General features: G+C 52.0%; 5 protein-coding genes across 5 annotated transcripts in view; 3 read left to right on the top strand and 2 right to left on the bottom strand.

The window, feature by feature from the left end:
* Nucleotides 1-496, top strand: part of BBK36DRAFT_21040 (hypothetical protein) — a gene marked incomplete at both ends in the record, with an annotated part of 1,285 nt that extends 789 nt beyond the window's left edge. The window contains one exon of the mRNA XM_024897909.1: nucleotides 23-496. Within this exon, the coding sequence (XP_024748555.1) occupies nucleotides 23-496 (474 nt within the window). The remainder of the gene's footprint in view (nucleotides 1-22) is intronic.
* A 4,289-nt stretch (nucleotides 497-4,785) lies between these two features.
* BBK36DRAFT_1169983 (hypothetical protein) lies at nucleotides 4,786-5,343 on the bottom strand (the record flags this gene model as incomplete). Its single annotated transcript, XM_024895396.1, has 1 exon — nucleotides 4,786-5,343. The coding sequence occupies one exon, from the start codon at nucleotides 5,341-5,343 to the stop codon at nucleotides 4,786-4,788; it is 558 nt and encodes a 185-aa protein (XP_024748554.1).
* Nucleotides 5,344-7,471: 2,128 nt separating this feature from the next.
* On the top strand, nucleotides 7,472-9,207 carry BBK36DRAFT_1121682 (hypothetical protein; the record flags this gene model as incomplete). Its single annotated transcript, XM_024890854.1, has 4 exons — nucleotides 7,472-7,528; nucleotides 7,654-8,166; nucleotides 8,235-8,369; nucleotides 8,440-9,207. The coding sequence occupies 4 exons, from the start codon at nucleotides 7,472-7,474 to the stop codon at nucleotides 9,205-9,207; spliced, it is 1,473 nt and encodes a 490-aa protein (XP_024748553.1).
* Nucleotides 9,208-9,860: 653 nt separating this feature from the next.
* Nucleotides 9,861-11,241, top strand: BBK36DRAFT_55281 (glycoside hydrolase family 18 protein; the record flags this gene model as incomplete). Its single annotated transcript, XM_024898248.1, has 4 exons — nucleotides 9,861-10,129; nucleotides 10,196-10,220; nucleotides 10,276-10,507; nucleotides 10,565-11,241. The coding sequence occupies 4 exons, from the start codon at nucleotides 9,861-9,863 to the stop codon at nucleotides 11,239-11,241; spliced, it is 1,203 nt and encodes a 400-aa protein (XP_024748552.1).
* Nucleotides 11,242-12,673: 1,432 nt separating this feature from the next.
* On the bottom strand, nucleotides 12,674-14,305 carry BBK36DRAFT_1160432 (hypothetical protein; the record flags this gene model as incomplete). The annotated part of the gene is made up of 3 exons (XM_024894292.1): nucleotides 12,674-13,545; nucleotides 13,605-13,685; nucleotides 13,753-14,305. 3 exons carry the CDS (start codon nucleotides 14,303-14,305, stop codon nucleotides 12,674-12,676), a joined length of 1,506 nt encoding a protein of 501 aa, XP_024748551.1.
* Nucleotides 14,306-14,889: the final 584 nt, after the last annotated feature.

The raw sequence follows: 14,889 nt of genomic DNA, 5'->3' as shown, positions 1-14,889 counted from the left end.
CTCCAACTACCGCGACGGCAAGCCCACCCGCTACGACCTCGTCTGCGATCGCGGCGGCGTCAAGTACAACAGCACCGCCAAGAAGCGCAACCCGTCGACGCGCAAGATCGACTGCCCCTTCCGTGCAAAGGCCGTCTGCGAGGTGCAGCTGGGCAACCAGTGGCGCTTCGCCCTGCAAGAGCCCAGGCACAACCACGAGCCGCGCGTCCCCTCCGGCACCCCCGGCCAGGAGAATGCTCCCTTGGCGACATCGATCCGGTCCTTCACCAACAAGCTGGACCGCCTGAGCCACGACATGGCCCAAGGCCTGATGCGCATCGAGCAGCGTCTCGACAACATCGAAAAGCGCATGGAGAACATCGAGGCGCGCGCCGGCGGCTACGAGCCTCGGTTCCAGGCGATAGAACAGCGGCTCCAGGGAATGGAGGGTCCTCGCATGGACGGCATGGGCATGGACGACGTCGAATCGCGCCTGCTGGCTTCCTCGGTCATGTAGGCAAGAAACGAGAGGCGACCGCGGCAGCATCACGAATATTCATGTCTTCCCCAATTCTGAGGGAAAGAAGTGTGATGAGTGACAGCCGCATCCTCGCCGTCACACTACGACCTGGTTTCTCATTTTCCAAAGGGTTTACTGTTATCCGATTCTATCCTGCGCACTATGAAAAGCAAAAAAGAAAGAAAAAAAGACTAAAATGGCGGAAATGGCCGCACACGACTATGGGTATTATCAACGCCTCTCACGGCTGGGCTCGGTCTTGTTTGAGATTCCAGCCCACGATGGCGGCGGCGATTGGGGACAACGTTTATGGCCCCCGGATGCGGGCTGATACAAATCACAAGGATGGTTATTGAGGGAAATTTGGGGGTTTACGGGTGGTACACACCAAGGGTGGTGAACGAAGGCGTTCCGGTCGGCTCTCTTTTCTCTTTTTCCCCACTGCTGTATATCATCCCGATATACTGATGCCTGGTTCTTTCACTCTTCGCCCTTTTTCGTTTGATGGACTGTTTTTCTTCTTCTCTCTTGTTGTTTTCATTTTTAAGATTGTTGCTACGCTCAGGGCGCGCAAGGGAAATGCCAGGGAAGGGAGGGCGGCGGCGGAACAGTTTCTATCTGGATGGCTGTGTTCTTTTCGGAGGAATGCGCACGGCAGGGACAGCGCGCGCAAAAACAGACCCTAGGGAAATAACTTGATTTATATGAACCCTTGCAATTCTTCTTTTTACTTTCTCTTACCGCCCTTGGCGACGAGAGTACCTGATGGTGCCTTTGTTCATCGATTATTGCTTCATGAAGCTGATTCCGAAGAGTCACGTCATCGTGGCTCTTGTGAAGATGCTGCGGCTGGAAGTCTTCCTATGCTTCTCTCCTTTCGTTCTTGGCCCCCCTTTCATCTATCCCGTACGTGAGGCTGAGTGGCTGTCTCATGTACATACACAACGCGCTCACACTCCCGCTAGTCGCGAAATCCACACCGATTGGCTGATTCAGATCATTCTCATCACAGCCTCGATGCCTGGGGTCGGAAAAAGACAGGATGGTAGGAGTAGTATTAGTAGCAGCTTTCTCTGCGCGTCCTCGATGATACAAGCTGCCCCCATGTTACGCAACGAGATTCCGTCTGCATACCCGATATTTCTTTTCCTTGGCGTCGTCGGCGTGGGGACGGTGCAGAGAATATACGTAGCACAGCATATCTCGATACACTGACATCACCCCAATATTATGCTTCCGAAGGTTGGGGGCCAAGAAAGAAGAAGCGACAGAAGACGCCGAGGTAGGTAGGTATGGTGTTTCAGCTTGGTATGTGAAGAGTTGTCATTGTCGCACCTATTCTCCACGCGCACTTTCTGAAAGAGACCTTTCTTTCTAGCACGAGTAATTGTCTAGACTCACTTGTCCTCGGTGTCTGGAATCTTTCCCTCTTCCAAGGGTGTCATATTGATCCAATAGAAGTTGGCGAAATGTGTGCGAAATGTATGCGAGGGGGCGTTATATAGTCTTTGGTTCAGCGTTCTGGGCTCAATCTGGGAAGACTAGACTTCCCTTTGACCTCGTCTTGTTTCTTTCTTCTTCTTCTTCTTTTTTGTTGGATTGTATGCTTGTATCTGGAGAGCAAGCAGCAACAAGAAGCATTCCGTGACAATTTGGGTGCTTTGATGCTCATTGGTAGATGGTGGTTAGATTCGGTAACGTACTTAACTGGATATTACATAAGGTACCTACCTTACCTTGGTAGTATAAGTACCAGGTAGTAGCCGCATGTGCTACTTCGTATGTGTGCCTCTTCAGGCTGCGGCTAAGATGCACTACTGCATATCCTCCCTTCACAGCAATTTTAGTTCCCCTCGAGCGTTGAAGTGCCTACCAAGTATGAGAGTAGTAGTCTGATGTCCCTTGGGAGGGTTGAGGATGGTGTGAAGGACTTCACCCAACAGACCATCGACGGGATTCCTGCCAGGCAAACCCCCTCTTTCGCTGGCCCTTTGAATCAGAAGAACCCACCATATGCGAGCAGTCGATTGAACAAGAGGTTGATTTCAAGGCTCCGGGCAGAGGTAAAAGCGCTGTGAGACGCCGTGAGCACCTCATTGATGCATACTTGATAGGATTCAAGGAGTTCAAATTGCTGTAAATTTTCAATATGTGTCTCACGTCATTACGAATTCTTTTGGTGAGAAGACCACATAAGATCCAGACGGCTGATGGGGGCAAGAGGCTGAGTTTGAAGGCATTGGAGAGGGTCAAAAGTGCTGTGAAAATGGTGGCCGCCAGGAAGCTCGCAAAGGTCTCCGTGAGACGGTCTTGAGGGAAGCTAAAAGTGCTGTGAAGGACGAGCCAATACATAAGGTATCATCATCAAATGCAACCGTCATTTGCGATTCATCCGGTGTGAGAACCCCATAGTAGTATGTAAGCAGCTGGTTGGGATAAGATTGAGGCTTACCTATAGTACAATGTAAAGAAGCCTTGGTGAGAGTTAAGAATGCTGTGAAATCTTGAATCCCCCATTCACATTCTCCTACCTTACACACATACAGTTGATTGGCTGGGTCTGAGGGGTTGATGTAGCTGCCGATTGAGGTCTTCCACCGTACTTTTAAGGCTTGAACGGGCTGGAATACCCTAGGGGTGTGCTTGCTGCCTGATTTCTACCTATTCCTGCTTTCCATAATCACGTTCAGCAGGTAATACTTGCGCGAGTGTCTACTACCTAGGTAGGTAGTAGATGCCGAATGCATACTATGTACCCAGATCTGGCGTTCCATTTGGCTTAGAGTAGTACATATCGTTCCAGGGGGGTTCGAGTGGTGCCATCTGCTCCTCCACGTTGAGTTCACCTGCGTATTAGGTAGTCGTCGTGCTGTACGGCAGACTGGAGCCTCTGTAAAATGGGGCCTCTAATACAATTCTACCAAGATGATAGCACCCATAAATCTTGGGTAGAAAGCACGGCATGCTGTCTAGGTAGGTACCTGACCGAAGTATCCGATTTCGTACTTGCGTGAAGTTCCATCCGTCAGAAGCTCGCCCTCGTGTAAGTGACAATTCCTGACGAGGCCAATCGTCCCAAGAGATTGGTCGTCTAAAACGCTATGGACAGACCCCCTTTTCATTAACAGAACCATTTTCTCCCAAGACTTAGTCTGCTTGGTTCTAAGATACTTTCTTTGCAACGCGAACGATATTAAGAATTGCCATACTGTATGGTAAACAGATCGGCATCGCTCGAGCGCGAACCCAAGGAATCCGCTCGGAGGACTTCCAGGACAGAAGTCTAGCTTGCGTTGTTTGGATATATTTCCTTTACCCTTTTGCATTCAGAATCAGGCACATGAAATAGGTACTTCTGGGTTCAATCATCATGCATCCTCACCGTAGGCACCCAAATTTGTCCGTGCCATGGCTCTTCAGCTCGGCAATGCTCCGTCCCGCCCTCTCCAAGGATCAAATTCTTCCTCAGCTCCATGCACTCTTCACCAATCATTCGATGCATTTCACTCGAGGCAAACACTGAACCAGCAATATAAAAGCACTATTACCAAGCAATCTGACACCAACAGCATCTTTACCTTGTCATTGGCCACATGCACAAAAATCATCGCTCTGACATACCAATAAGAGGCTGAATGCTGGTTTCTCTCCATTCGAACATCGTGCTATAGGTTATTCAGAATACCATTCGCCGTTTGTCAACGATAAAGGCGAGTCAGGTCTGGCGACGTCTTTCGTCGTAATGAAGCCTTTCAGCTGAACAACATCCAGTCGACAGCATAACATGCAAGACAATAGCAAAATATAGCCTGAATACAGCAAGGTAACATCGTGAACACTTCCTCGCATCGTCTTAGTAATATCTATACGGCTGAAAAAGAGTCAAGAGGCCGCCAATTCTCAACTTCAAAATTACATGTTCTAGGCCACGGTGGCCTCCGTGAAAATGGTCCAAGCTCGGGATTGCGCTCGAGTCTCAAAAGATTGACAGTTGGCTTTGTCAAACGCGTCAAACGAAGTGACTGACATCCAGTAAGTCAAATGCATCGATTAAGTACACAGACGATCTTTGTACTCAAGAATCGGAAATGGGAGGATAAATTAATGAGAAATTCTGATTCAAAACGCCCTCTCCATATGCCAAGGCTACAAAGGAAGATTATCGCCAAAGGTAAACTAACAAAGAGGACGTCGCTCCCATCGTACACAGACCAACAAGTGAAGTGCAAAACAACCCTAGGGCAGAGGGACTCATGCCGACGGGATCCCCTCCCGACACCACACAACTAGTAAACAACTGCCGTATGGTCGGTGGTAATGTCCGTGACCTGTCTCGCAGCAATGGCCGACAAGATGATGAGGTCCGCGAAAAAGTCGTCGCACTGAATGTAAATCTCCAGCCTCTTCTCCAGGATATTGACGCCGTTGGACTTGACCTTGGCCAGCGTCCTGTCGCTGCCGTCGACCAGTTCCAGCGATCCGCCAGTAAACTTGTTCTTCTTCCACTTGAGCTCGCCCATGGGCGTCCCCTTGAGCGTAAAGTCGTAGGTGAGCTGGCTCATGTTGAGCTTGAACGACTGCCCGCGCAGACTGAGGTCGGTGTTGGATGTCATCTGGTGGAAGTTGCCCTCGCCGATCTGGGGACCGCCTCCGATGGGGCCCTGGAAGAATCGCAGCGAAGGCTTGGTGTAGGTGTGCAGCTGGGCAGAGAACAGCGGGGTGGAATCGGGGGGCTGGCCGTCTCCGTGGACGAGGATTTCCGACTTGTTGAGGGCCGTGTGTCGGAGCCAGACGACTCGCTGGGGAACCAGAGGCTCTTCGGGGGAAGACGAACCGCAGCCCATAATGACGATGTGTTGCTTGTCTAGAGAGGTCTCGAGGATTGATTCGAGGAGGCTAGTTCGATAGTAGGAATATTGCGAACGGTAGAATGCGTGGTGGTACTATTGAATCGTACAATCAGGATATGCTCGTGAAGGTTGCTGGTAGGTAGGAGTCGTAGGATTGTTGGTGATACTAGTAGAGGGGGTACAGCAATATAAGGGGAAGAATTGGTACAGTCTGGAAGTAGAAGCAAGATTGCTCTGCTGCAAGGGGGGGCAGAGCCACTTCTTAAACGCTGCCGTCGCCAGCCCAACGCGGATCGTGTCGACTCAAAGCCGCAGAGTGACCCGTCTGTCCATTCATTCACGTCCTCCTCCCTTGTTGTTCAGCTACTATATCCGGCCCCTTGATGACCTCAATGCTCTTTCGTCGCCCAAGGCCTCAACGCCTCTGCCTATGACTGCATGGATGCGCGGCCGCCTTTGTTTGCCCGCCCCCGGGGCTACGACTGCGAGGCCGCCCGATGATGTAATGCCAATTCAAGCTGCCCTGCTTTTCTGCGCAGTCTCGGAGGGCAGTGTGTGACTGCCGTGTCGCAATGTCCCTTGTCGCAGATCGGGACGACTAATATGTTGGTTGTTGGTGGTCACCTCACGTAAGCCAGGGTGTTGGGACATCGCGACCCCTACGGAGTCTGTACCCGAAAATGAGTCCAAGCTGTTTGGCCTCTATCGGCATGATGCCATGTCTCAGATGGAAATTAGATAGGCCGCCATGATGTCTCTCGTCGTTTCTTGTCCCATTGTGGCTCAGCTCGAGGGAACAAGTCGTACGGTTTTGGGGATGCTCGGCCCAGGACCTGCTGCGGCTGCTGTTGGTCGAGGCACGTGGGCTCCATCAAGACGGAATCTGTGTCGATTCATATTGACGAGAGGAAGACTGGAGACTGTAACACGATATGCAGGGAGGGGGGCTGCGCCGTGCAGGCGCCACTGATGCTTTGATCATTTCGCCAATGTCGGCCGACGGGCGATATGGCGAGAGACTTGCCGCTCAACCGCTTTGCTCTGCATCAAGGTTGCACTCGTTTCCTTGGCGGCGAAGACTCTGCCTTGCGTGCTTCCAAGTTAACTGGGTATGTGCGTGAAGCACTTCTGGTCGCCGATGATGTCCGCTTGTTCCAATTGTTCTTTCATGCCACATCCTGGCTGGCACTCGGTACGTCACAACACTGACGATTTTGTACGAGTGCTTGTACCAGGCCTGGCTTGGTGTCGAAGATCAATCAACGAAAAAGTATACGGGCATAGCTGAATTCATGGTAGTAGATTCGACGGCAATACGTGGATGCTGAATGCTCCTGTAGAGGTAGGCCTCAAGTTGGATCGAGATCGGATGAGCCCAGCCGGCTGGCCGCTAAAGAGGTGCCTCCTATACGTAGCAGGTCTGGTGGCTATCACTCGCATAGGATTTGAAGTAGGCCATGGACAACGGCCTTGCTCCCTTCTTATATAGCAGTTCTCACCCATCTACCAGGAGCAGAGTGTTCGACTTGAACCATTTTAAGAAGATCACAGATTACTGTAACGAGGTACGTACCTGAATGAGCCACATGCTCTAGCCTCACTGAGTTGAGCGCAGCGCCCCACCCGATATGGCTGAGATCGGCACTTCGCGGTCAACCAATCAGAAACTTGTATTGAGCTAATTTAGCGGGGGCGGTGGCTTTCGGCCTGCCTTGTTCTCCCTGAGCGGAAATCCCCCGCCGGCACAAGCTTCCTCTTGACATCATCACGAACGCCGTCAAGACAGGGACTCAGCCTTGTAATGAGCCTTGCGTGACGTTTCGATTGCTTCTCGGGCTGCGTCGTGCTTTATATGCGATCGGAAAGGGATCTTTTCTGCATGTCATGTCACATGAAGGAAGGGAAACCAACACACAACATACACTGACAAGCAACCACCAGCCGTGATCCTACCAACCAACCATTCATTCAACCTGCCTTAGCCTGTCAAAACTATCGATTCAAGCAATAATACAGCAAGTCATCGGAGATACTCTGCTGTTGACGGGCGTCGTGTCGTCTTCTTCTGAGCCCCCTCACTGCCTGTTCGGGAAATACGCAGCGCTGCCAATCAGCCGCCACCATGCCCGGCGTGCCGTCGTATCGCGGATGCGATGCGTGTAGGAAGCAGAAGAAAAAGGTTCGTAGCTGTTGCTCCACCTAGATGTTTCACTTCACCAAGTGGAAATGTAATGGAAATCCAATGGGAATGCTGTCAATCTACCGTCCGCCGTCAGCTATTCGTGCCGCTAAAGCACACTTCAGTGCGACATGGCCTCGCCTGCCTGCTCCCGCTGTTCGCGCCTCGGCATCCCGTGTGTGGGGTGTGGCCAGCTGCGATACAAGTTCAAGGATCAGACAGAGCTGCAGGCCGAAAGACTGTCCAAAAAGTCCCGAGGCAGATCGTCTCCCCCAGAAACCCGAAGCGGGAGCCCATCGTCCATCACCAGCCTTGTATCGAACAAGCAAACCGCCCGATCCGTGGCCTTTATCTCGCTGCTCGATATCACAGATCCAAGCTATGACCTCGGCTGTTATGGCGGGTGGTTCAAGGATCTCCCACGGCGTCTGGGAACCAATCAGGCTTTGGATGCCGCGGTAGAGGCCATGGTGGGCTTCTATCCACACATGCGCAGACATGAGCAGTCATCGCTCTCTCGGGATTCGCTGTCCAGATATGTGAAAGCGCTGCAAGCTCTCAGAGCCAGCTTGAACGACCCACAACTGGCGCAGAAGCCGGAGACGCTGTGTGCCGTATATGTGCTGATGATTTGTCAAGTAAGATGTGCCCAGCATCCCGCCTAATAGAGACTGTAGGCTGACATGGCTTCTTTCCACTTGTCAAGGGCTGGACAGGGAATGACTCTGACCAGCGTATAAGCCATGGTGAAGGACTTGCACATCTCCTTGATGCAGCAGCGTCAAGACAAAACCGGGACCCATTCGAGGAGAATATACGTGACACTCTTTATGTGCCTGTAGTAAGTCCCATCCCCAGACTTATATCGAATTGCCTTGACGGACTCTCGGTCCCTTACTCAGAAACATTAGATACTAGAAGCCATATTCAACCCAAGGATACGCCTGAGCCCCTGGTTTTCGAAACTCAAGGCACGTACTTATGGTCCGGCAGCACCAGTTGACAGTGCGGCCCGACACTACATGAGTCTGGAGTTAAAAAGCCTTGTCCACATCCCCGACTTGATCCGCGAGCCTTTCGAGCACAAGGACGAGATTGCTATTGCATACGAACGAATGCGCCTTGAGATCCCGCTCTTGAAAGCTGGTCTACGAGTGGCTGATGCTCTAGCATCTGAATCGCAGACAGACGCCAGGACAAAGATTCGCATCCAGTATCAAGTCTCTTATGGACTTCTACTGGGCTGTGCGTTAATGTTCAATGGGTACCTGCGTGCTTTTGGCGCCGACGACGGAAACATGGTCGAGGAGGCAGACATGATGGCAAACGAAGCCATCAAGCTAGCGCACGCCGCCTCGCAATACAGGCCGCTGGGGGCCAGCTTCATACCGCTCTGTCTGATCCCGGCCTGGGCGGCCTCGGACGACGCAATGATTCAGCGGAGCGTGATTGCAGCCCTGGAGATTTACCAGGACGACTTTTCGCCGCTGACGGGCCGCAGCTGGTATATCATGGCATACTGGCTAAGGGGGGAGATGGACCTTATCAGAAACGGGTTGCACTCGTCGCCTTTGGAGAGTTATACTAATAGGCAATGGGGGACGGTGGAGCTTGATGAGAATGGAGATGTGCTGTGTGGTGGCGAAACGAGCAATTGGTTTTCCTCTCCAGAGTCATGACCTGCAATGATGGATACTTTTGGCTGCTTTCTGTTTGGGCCGTGATAGACTAGGTACATGGATTGCTTTCAGCATGATGTTACGGGAGAGGAGCGACGCCAGCGGCGCGAATTGATGTGCTTTTCTGAACAGGTCGCCTGTCCATCCATCGATCCATCTTGATATCATACAAAAGCTCCGAAAAAGCCACTCGGGAAGTTATAGCCAATGATCTGATGGGCTTCGGTGTTTTATGTACTCTTTTTCCTGGTACCGAATGCAAAAGGAGTTTGCCCTCTACGTCGTTGGCGAGAACATAGGTGGACAATGGGCTTTCTGCCGAGCTCAAGTGCAAAAGCCACATTCTGCTATGACGAGCTGGATGGGAGCCAAAGGAATAAACTCAATCGTCTGCCCCCTCGAGTTCGCTGTCGCTTAAAACAGCCACGTCAAGGGACGCAAACGAGGCACTGACGTGTAACCGACTTTTACGAATGTCGGCAGAGAGGCGGAGCACTTGCGGGGTTTCTGCCCTCATCAACATCAGCAGCATCATCATCATCATTCCGCATCCTTATTAGTAGCCATATCAGTAACCTTTCCATTTAATTGTGAATCTCATTAGTTTTCGAAACAGATTGTTTACGGAAGAAGATCAGCTACGGTCCTTCGAAATGGTTCCTCGGTCGCAAAGCTGGTTCTGCCCATGCTCGTGCATAACAGGGTCGTCCGACTCTGAGCAAGAACATCATCAGCAGCAGTCCAATCCCAGCAGACCTCCGCATACCGGCCAGAACAATGGGCATGAGATGAGTCGTCCTCCTGCTGGCGGTCGAAAATACATGAATGGCGTGTATTATCCCAGTTGGCTGGTATACAGGGGCAAGACGCCGGCTACTCTTGACGTTGACAATATTACACATGTCTTTTACGCGTTCATCGGGTGAGTCTGTCCATGACGGATCGACAATACATGACTGAAAGAATGAGAGCTAACAACTATAATTAGTGTCAATGAAGATGGCTCTCTTCGGGTATGATGCCGTTCGGAGTGCTCACTCGGTCCAGACATGGCTGACATTCATGCAGTGGATCGATGAGCACGCCGATGCAGTGAAAGACGTTGACGGAGAAAAAGGCGCTCTGGCCGCCCTGGCAAAGCTCAAGCGCAAGCATCCTAGGCTGAAGACCATTGTGTCCATTGGAGGAGGCACCGCCAGCAAGGAGTTTCCCGCGTTGGCTGCCAGCTCCAATGCGCGGGAGAGGTTTGCGAAGGAGGCCCGCGAGTTTTGTGATCGTCATGGGCTCGATGGGATTGACAGTATGCGTCTCACTTTTACATGGCATGGGGGAATACTGATTGCTTACGGAGTTATAGTTGACTGGGAGCATCCGAAGAATGAGGAGCAGGGTCGTGATTATGTGAAGCTCCTCAGGGAGTGTCGCAGAGCTCTGCCCGAGCCAAACTATCTCCTTACCACTGCTCTTCCCGTTGGACGGTATATCCTCAAATACATCGATCTGGATGCCGTGTCAAGAATCATCGACTACATCAACCTCATGGCATACGACTTCACCGGCTCTTGGACCAAAGTATGCGGCAACCACGCACAGCTACACTCCCCCGGAACCAGACTCCAGTCTACGCACTCAGAACTTCAGGCGTGCGGCACCGACGGGGTTGAGTACTTCCTCTCCAGAGGCTTCCCCAGTCGAAAGCTTGTCCTCGGGATTCCCGCCTACGCACGATACTTTCCTCGTGCACAAGGGCCCGGATGTTCTACAGAGAAGGCGGGCGAGATGGACTACTGCGAGATACCGGACGAGTGGGTGAGGGAGGCGGTGGTGGACGAGGGAGCGGTGGCGGCGTGGTATGTGGATGCGAACGGGGGCAAGGGGTATCTCACGTTTGACGTGCCGAGGACGGTGCATATCAAGGCGAGGTTTGCGATGCAGAGGGGGCTTGGGGGGTTGTTTTACTGGACGGGGACGGGGGATAAGGGGGAGGGGCTGAGCTTGGTGGCTGCTGGGCGGAGGGGGCTGGAGTCGTCGTAAGAGATGGCTGTGTGTTTGCGGCGGTGATGTGGTTTGTGCGAGCTGAGGCTTGCTGCGCCTTGGTGAGGCTGTTTGGTGTAATTATGGTGTACTCCAAGGAGTTTGTATTTGCCCTGACTGAGACCGAGTACACGGGAAGTAGACAAGCCCTACAGATAGATAGACACAACACTGGACAAGAGAAGCTGTAAAAGTTATCGCCCTCCGTCTAGATAGGTGAGAATACATATATAAACGTCTGTGGCTTACACCGTATCATGTTACGCAGTGCTTCTGAACCAAATCCTAGCACGAAGCCAGATTGACTGCTTGTCAGAACGATGAGCTTTGATATGCCCTTCCTAGTACATAGGTATGTAAGGATGATGCTCTCATGAGAAAATATCCGAGGTGGCACATTAAGGTTTCATTGTTCTACTTTTACGCCTACTGCAGAACAGTCTAGCGTACTTTTTACCTTAAATTTAAGCCTAATCGGGGCCCTGCTTCCTCTTCTCGTTCGCATCGCCTGCCAACTTGGAAGGGTATCCGTCGGCATGTGAGGGCCTGATGATGTCATGGATGGGCAGCTTGCGACTGCTCGTTCTGAGTTCTTCTTCACTGTAGATGTTCGCTTGTGACTCGCCTTTACCACTTCTTCCAAGGGCAAACATTGACTGTAGGTACGTCGTCTGGTTTCGGTGATTGGTGTACCTTTCGGAGCATTTCCTCTGTACCGAATCAAGGGCATGCTCTCAGGCGGCGTGAATGTCACAGTACACGCGCACAGATTCTGCTAGAACGTTGCACGCCAAGAGCACCTACGTCATTGCTTGCCCTGATTTCATGCAGATCAGGCTATAAAGGCAGTTGGGAAGGAAGGCGAGACACTCAACTGCCGTTGTTCTTCATTTCGACATCTTACCTAAACAACACTCCTTTCTCCTCTTCGGACATCCTACTCTCTACTATTGATATCGCCTTGCTCCATCTATAACAAGCCTCTGTAGGTCGCTCTGCAAGCAAGGATCAAACAAAACGACGCCGATATCTGACCTCTGGCAACAGTCTACACATCCTTTCACGCACTTCTCGAATTACGAGACAACACTCTCAAAAAGCCACACACAAGTTCAGCCATGGGTCTCTTCTGGTCAAGACAATTCGGAGGCCGCCACTTTGGCACGAGCGTGCACGCCGATCGCCATGGAGTCCGTCGCGGGCCTTGGAGGTTTTCGCTGGGCAAATACAGCTGCTTCAGGAGTGGATGAGGGTGCACATGGTCTACGATGATTATGTGGGAAGGATGAGGCGCAAGCATGGAGAATGAGAGACTGGGCACTGGTTTAACGGTTCAATATGGTGGATTCGCGGATCCTGAAATTGCTTGGTTTGCCCTACGTTATTGCCTAAACACTTCTAATAGAACGAATGAAACTTCGTACTCAGTTCCTCAGCTGATGTCGACCTGTCCTAGGAGCGACGCAAGATCGTCCATAGGAGCAGTCGAAGCACGGAGAGATACAATATCGAAAAGTGTCATCCGAGCCGAATTAGTGAGTGAATCCTCCGCCTTCACGCTCACCGGGGCCTTCTTCTGCACGATATCGAACGCTTCCTTGCGAACCCTCTGCAGCAGTCTGTCCACCATGATCTGTCTGTCGTCTATGCACGCCTGTCCCTGATACGGAAACACGTCGGGCACGCGCCAGCTGGAGTAGAGATTTCCATGGGATATGCGATGCCCGATTTTGTACTTGTGCTCTTGGAAGTAAAAGTCGCACAGCTTGCACGTCGGCTTGCTGCTGCCAATGTACTTGCAGTCGTTGAAGAAGCTCAAGGGGGCAATTTTGCTCTGCTTCCAGACCCAGTCCAGCAAGAGGACCTCTGCGTGGACGGTCGGCCTGAATGTAGTTCTGCCGTATTCTTGCTTGATACGGTCGTCGAGGTCAAAGGCTTGAAGGTCCTGAGCAAATCGTTGAAAGATTCTCATCACCTTTTCTTTCCGCGTCATGCGGCCAACGATACTCACGGCGGAGAGGCTCTTGTTGCGAATCGGCTTTGGTACCGGGCGACTAGATGCAAGGAAGTCCACGGTCGCGTTTTGGAAGAGACTGGGCCATTTCTCCTTGGCTTGCAGGAAGAACTGGACGGACTGCTGGTAGGCGAGGATGCGTCTCATCGTGTGAAGGAGCTCTGCCCAGCATTCCATGCTCCTGTATCCTACGATGCGGTCTTCCTGTGCGCGCTCTTCTATGATTTTGCCTGCTGGGGAGCTATCTATGCGGACGAGAAGCTGCATTGTTGTCTCGCATTGTTGGATATCTGGAGAGGCAAGCAAGGTCAGGCTTGCAAAGTAAGTGCTCTGGTTCAGGGAGACATACACTGAGGCAATGCATCTTTGACATTTGAACCAGTCTCTGAAATATCAAGGATGCACCCCAACTGTTCCGCAATCGAAATGTCTGTCATTATCACCAGTGGTCAGCCAGTCTGGATAATTGTACCCCAATGCAAGCCTTTGTTATATACTTTCGTCTGTCATATCTGATTGGCACTTCTCAAGACACGACGCAGCCTGGGCTCGGAGCTTCCGCAGATAAACCGAAACTCTGGGCCTATTGAACCGCAGCACATGATAGAGCAGGGAACGTCTCGCATCGCGCTGGTTCTCCTGGCCCTCGGGCGCCTGGCCGACCTTGCGAAGAAGCGTCCTCACATACGTCGCCGTGCTTGACAACTGGCTATCGGTTTGCTTATTCACGGCAAAGACGTAGTGGGCGCGTTGAGGATCGGCTTCGCTCTGGAGGACGACGAAGGACGTGACGGTCTCGCCGCCCTTTTCCCTATCGCAGACGTGGCCCAGCTTGTTGACGAAGGCGCAGAAGAGCTGCGTGGGGTCCTGGACGTTGATCTCTTGCTCTGGGGGCCGTGGCTTCGCGGTGTTGCGAACTGCATCGACAAGGGCTACGAGGAGGATGATGGGCTCAAAGAACTTGTGGACGATGCGAGAAGCCAGGGGGATTGGCTCTTGATTGGTGTGGTCTATGGGCCATGATGGCTCCGAGGTGTTGATCAAAGTCATGTTCTTTGTCGTGACGATGTTGGATTGCTGGTCCTAAAGGCTATTGTGAACTGCTCCAGACGTCTGACTTGTTCTGAGAAATCTCATGTATGATTTATATGAAGTAGCTTCATACGTTCGTGATGGTATCAATCATTCAGGACTCCCCGTCAATGCATGTACTCGCCATGATACGCGAGGCCAAGCCACATGCAACCTCACCCCTCCACAGCGGCCTCTCGCATACATCCCACGTCCAACGAACCATTCACATCAAGCAGCTGCCAGAGGCCTTCCGGGCGAGGCCTGATTGTGCCAGAGGCTGGCGTCACGCTGCACTGTCTCATGCAAATCGCTCCAATCAGAGGCTGCATCACGCTGCAACATGCTCCCACGCAATGCTGCGTTGGCACGCCCAAACGCGGTTGCCCACCTCAGCCTCATTCATCTACGCGCAGAAGCGGGGAAGATCTGTAGTCCGCGTTCCTTGTACTAGTATACTACTCACGATAGTCGTGACTATCCGAACTTGGGCGTCCAGCGTTGTTGAAGATGAGAATATATATATCACCCATGCTGCTTGATATCCAGACTCTTCTTTTTCC

The sequence above is a fragment of the Trichoderma citrinoviride genome (genome assembly GCF_003025115.1).
Source record: "Trichoderma citrinoviride strain TUCIM 6016 unplaced genomic scaffold BBK36scaffold_9, whole genome shotgun sequence".
Lineage (NCBI taxonomy): Eukaryota > Fungi > Ascomycota > Sordariomycetes > Hypocreales > Hypocreaceae > Trichoderma > Trichoderma citrinoviride.
The sequence above is the reverse complement of the archived record's forward strand: the minus strand, read 5'-3'. Positions and strand labels throughout refer to the sequence as shown.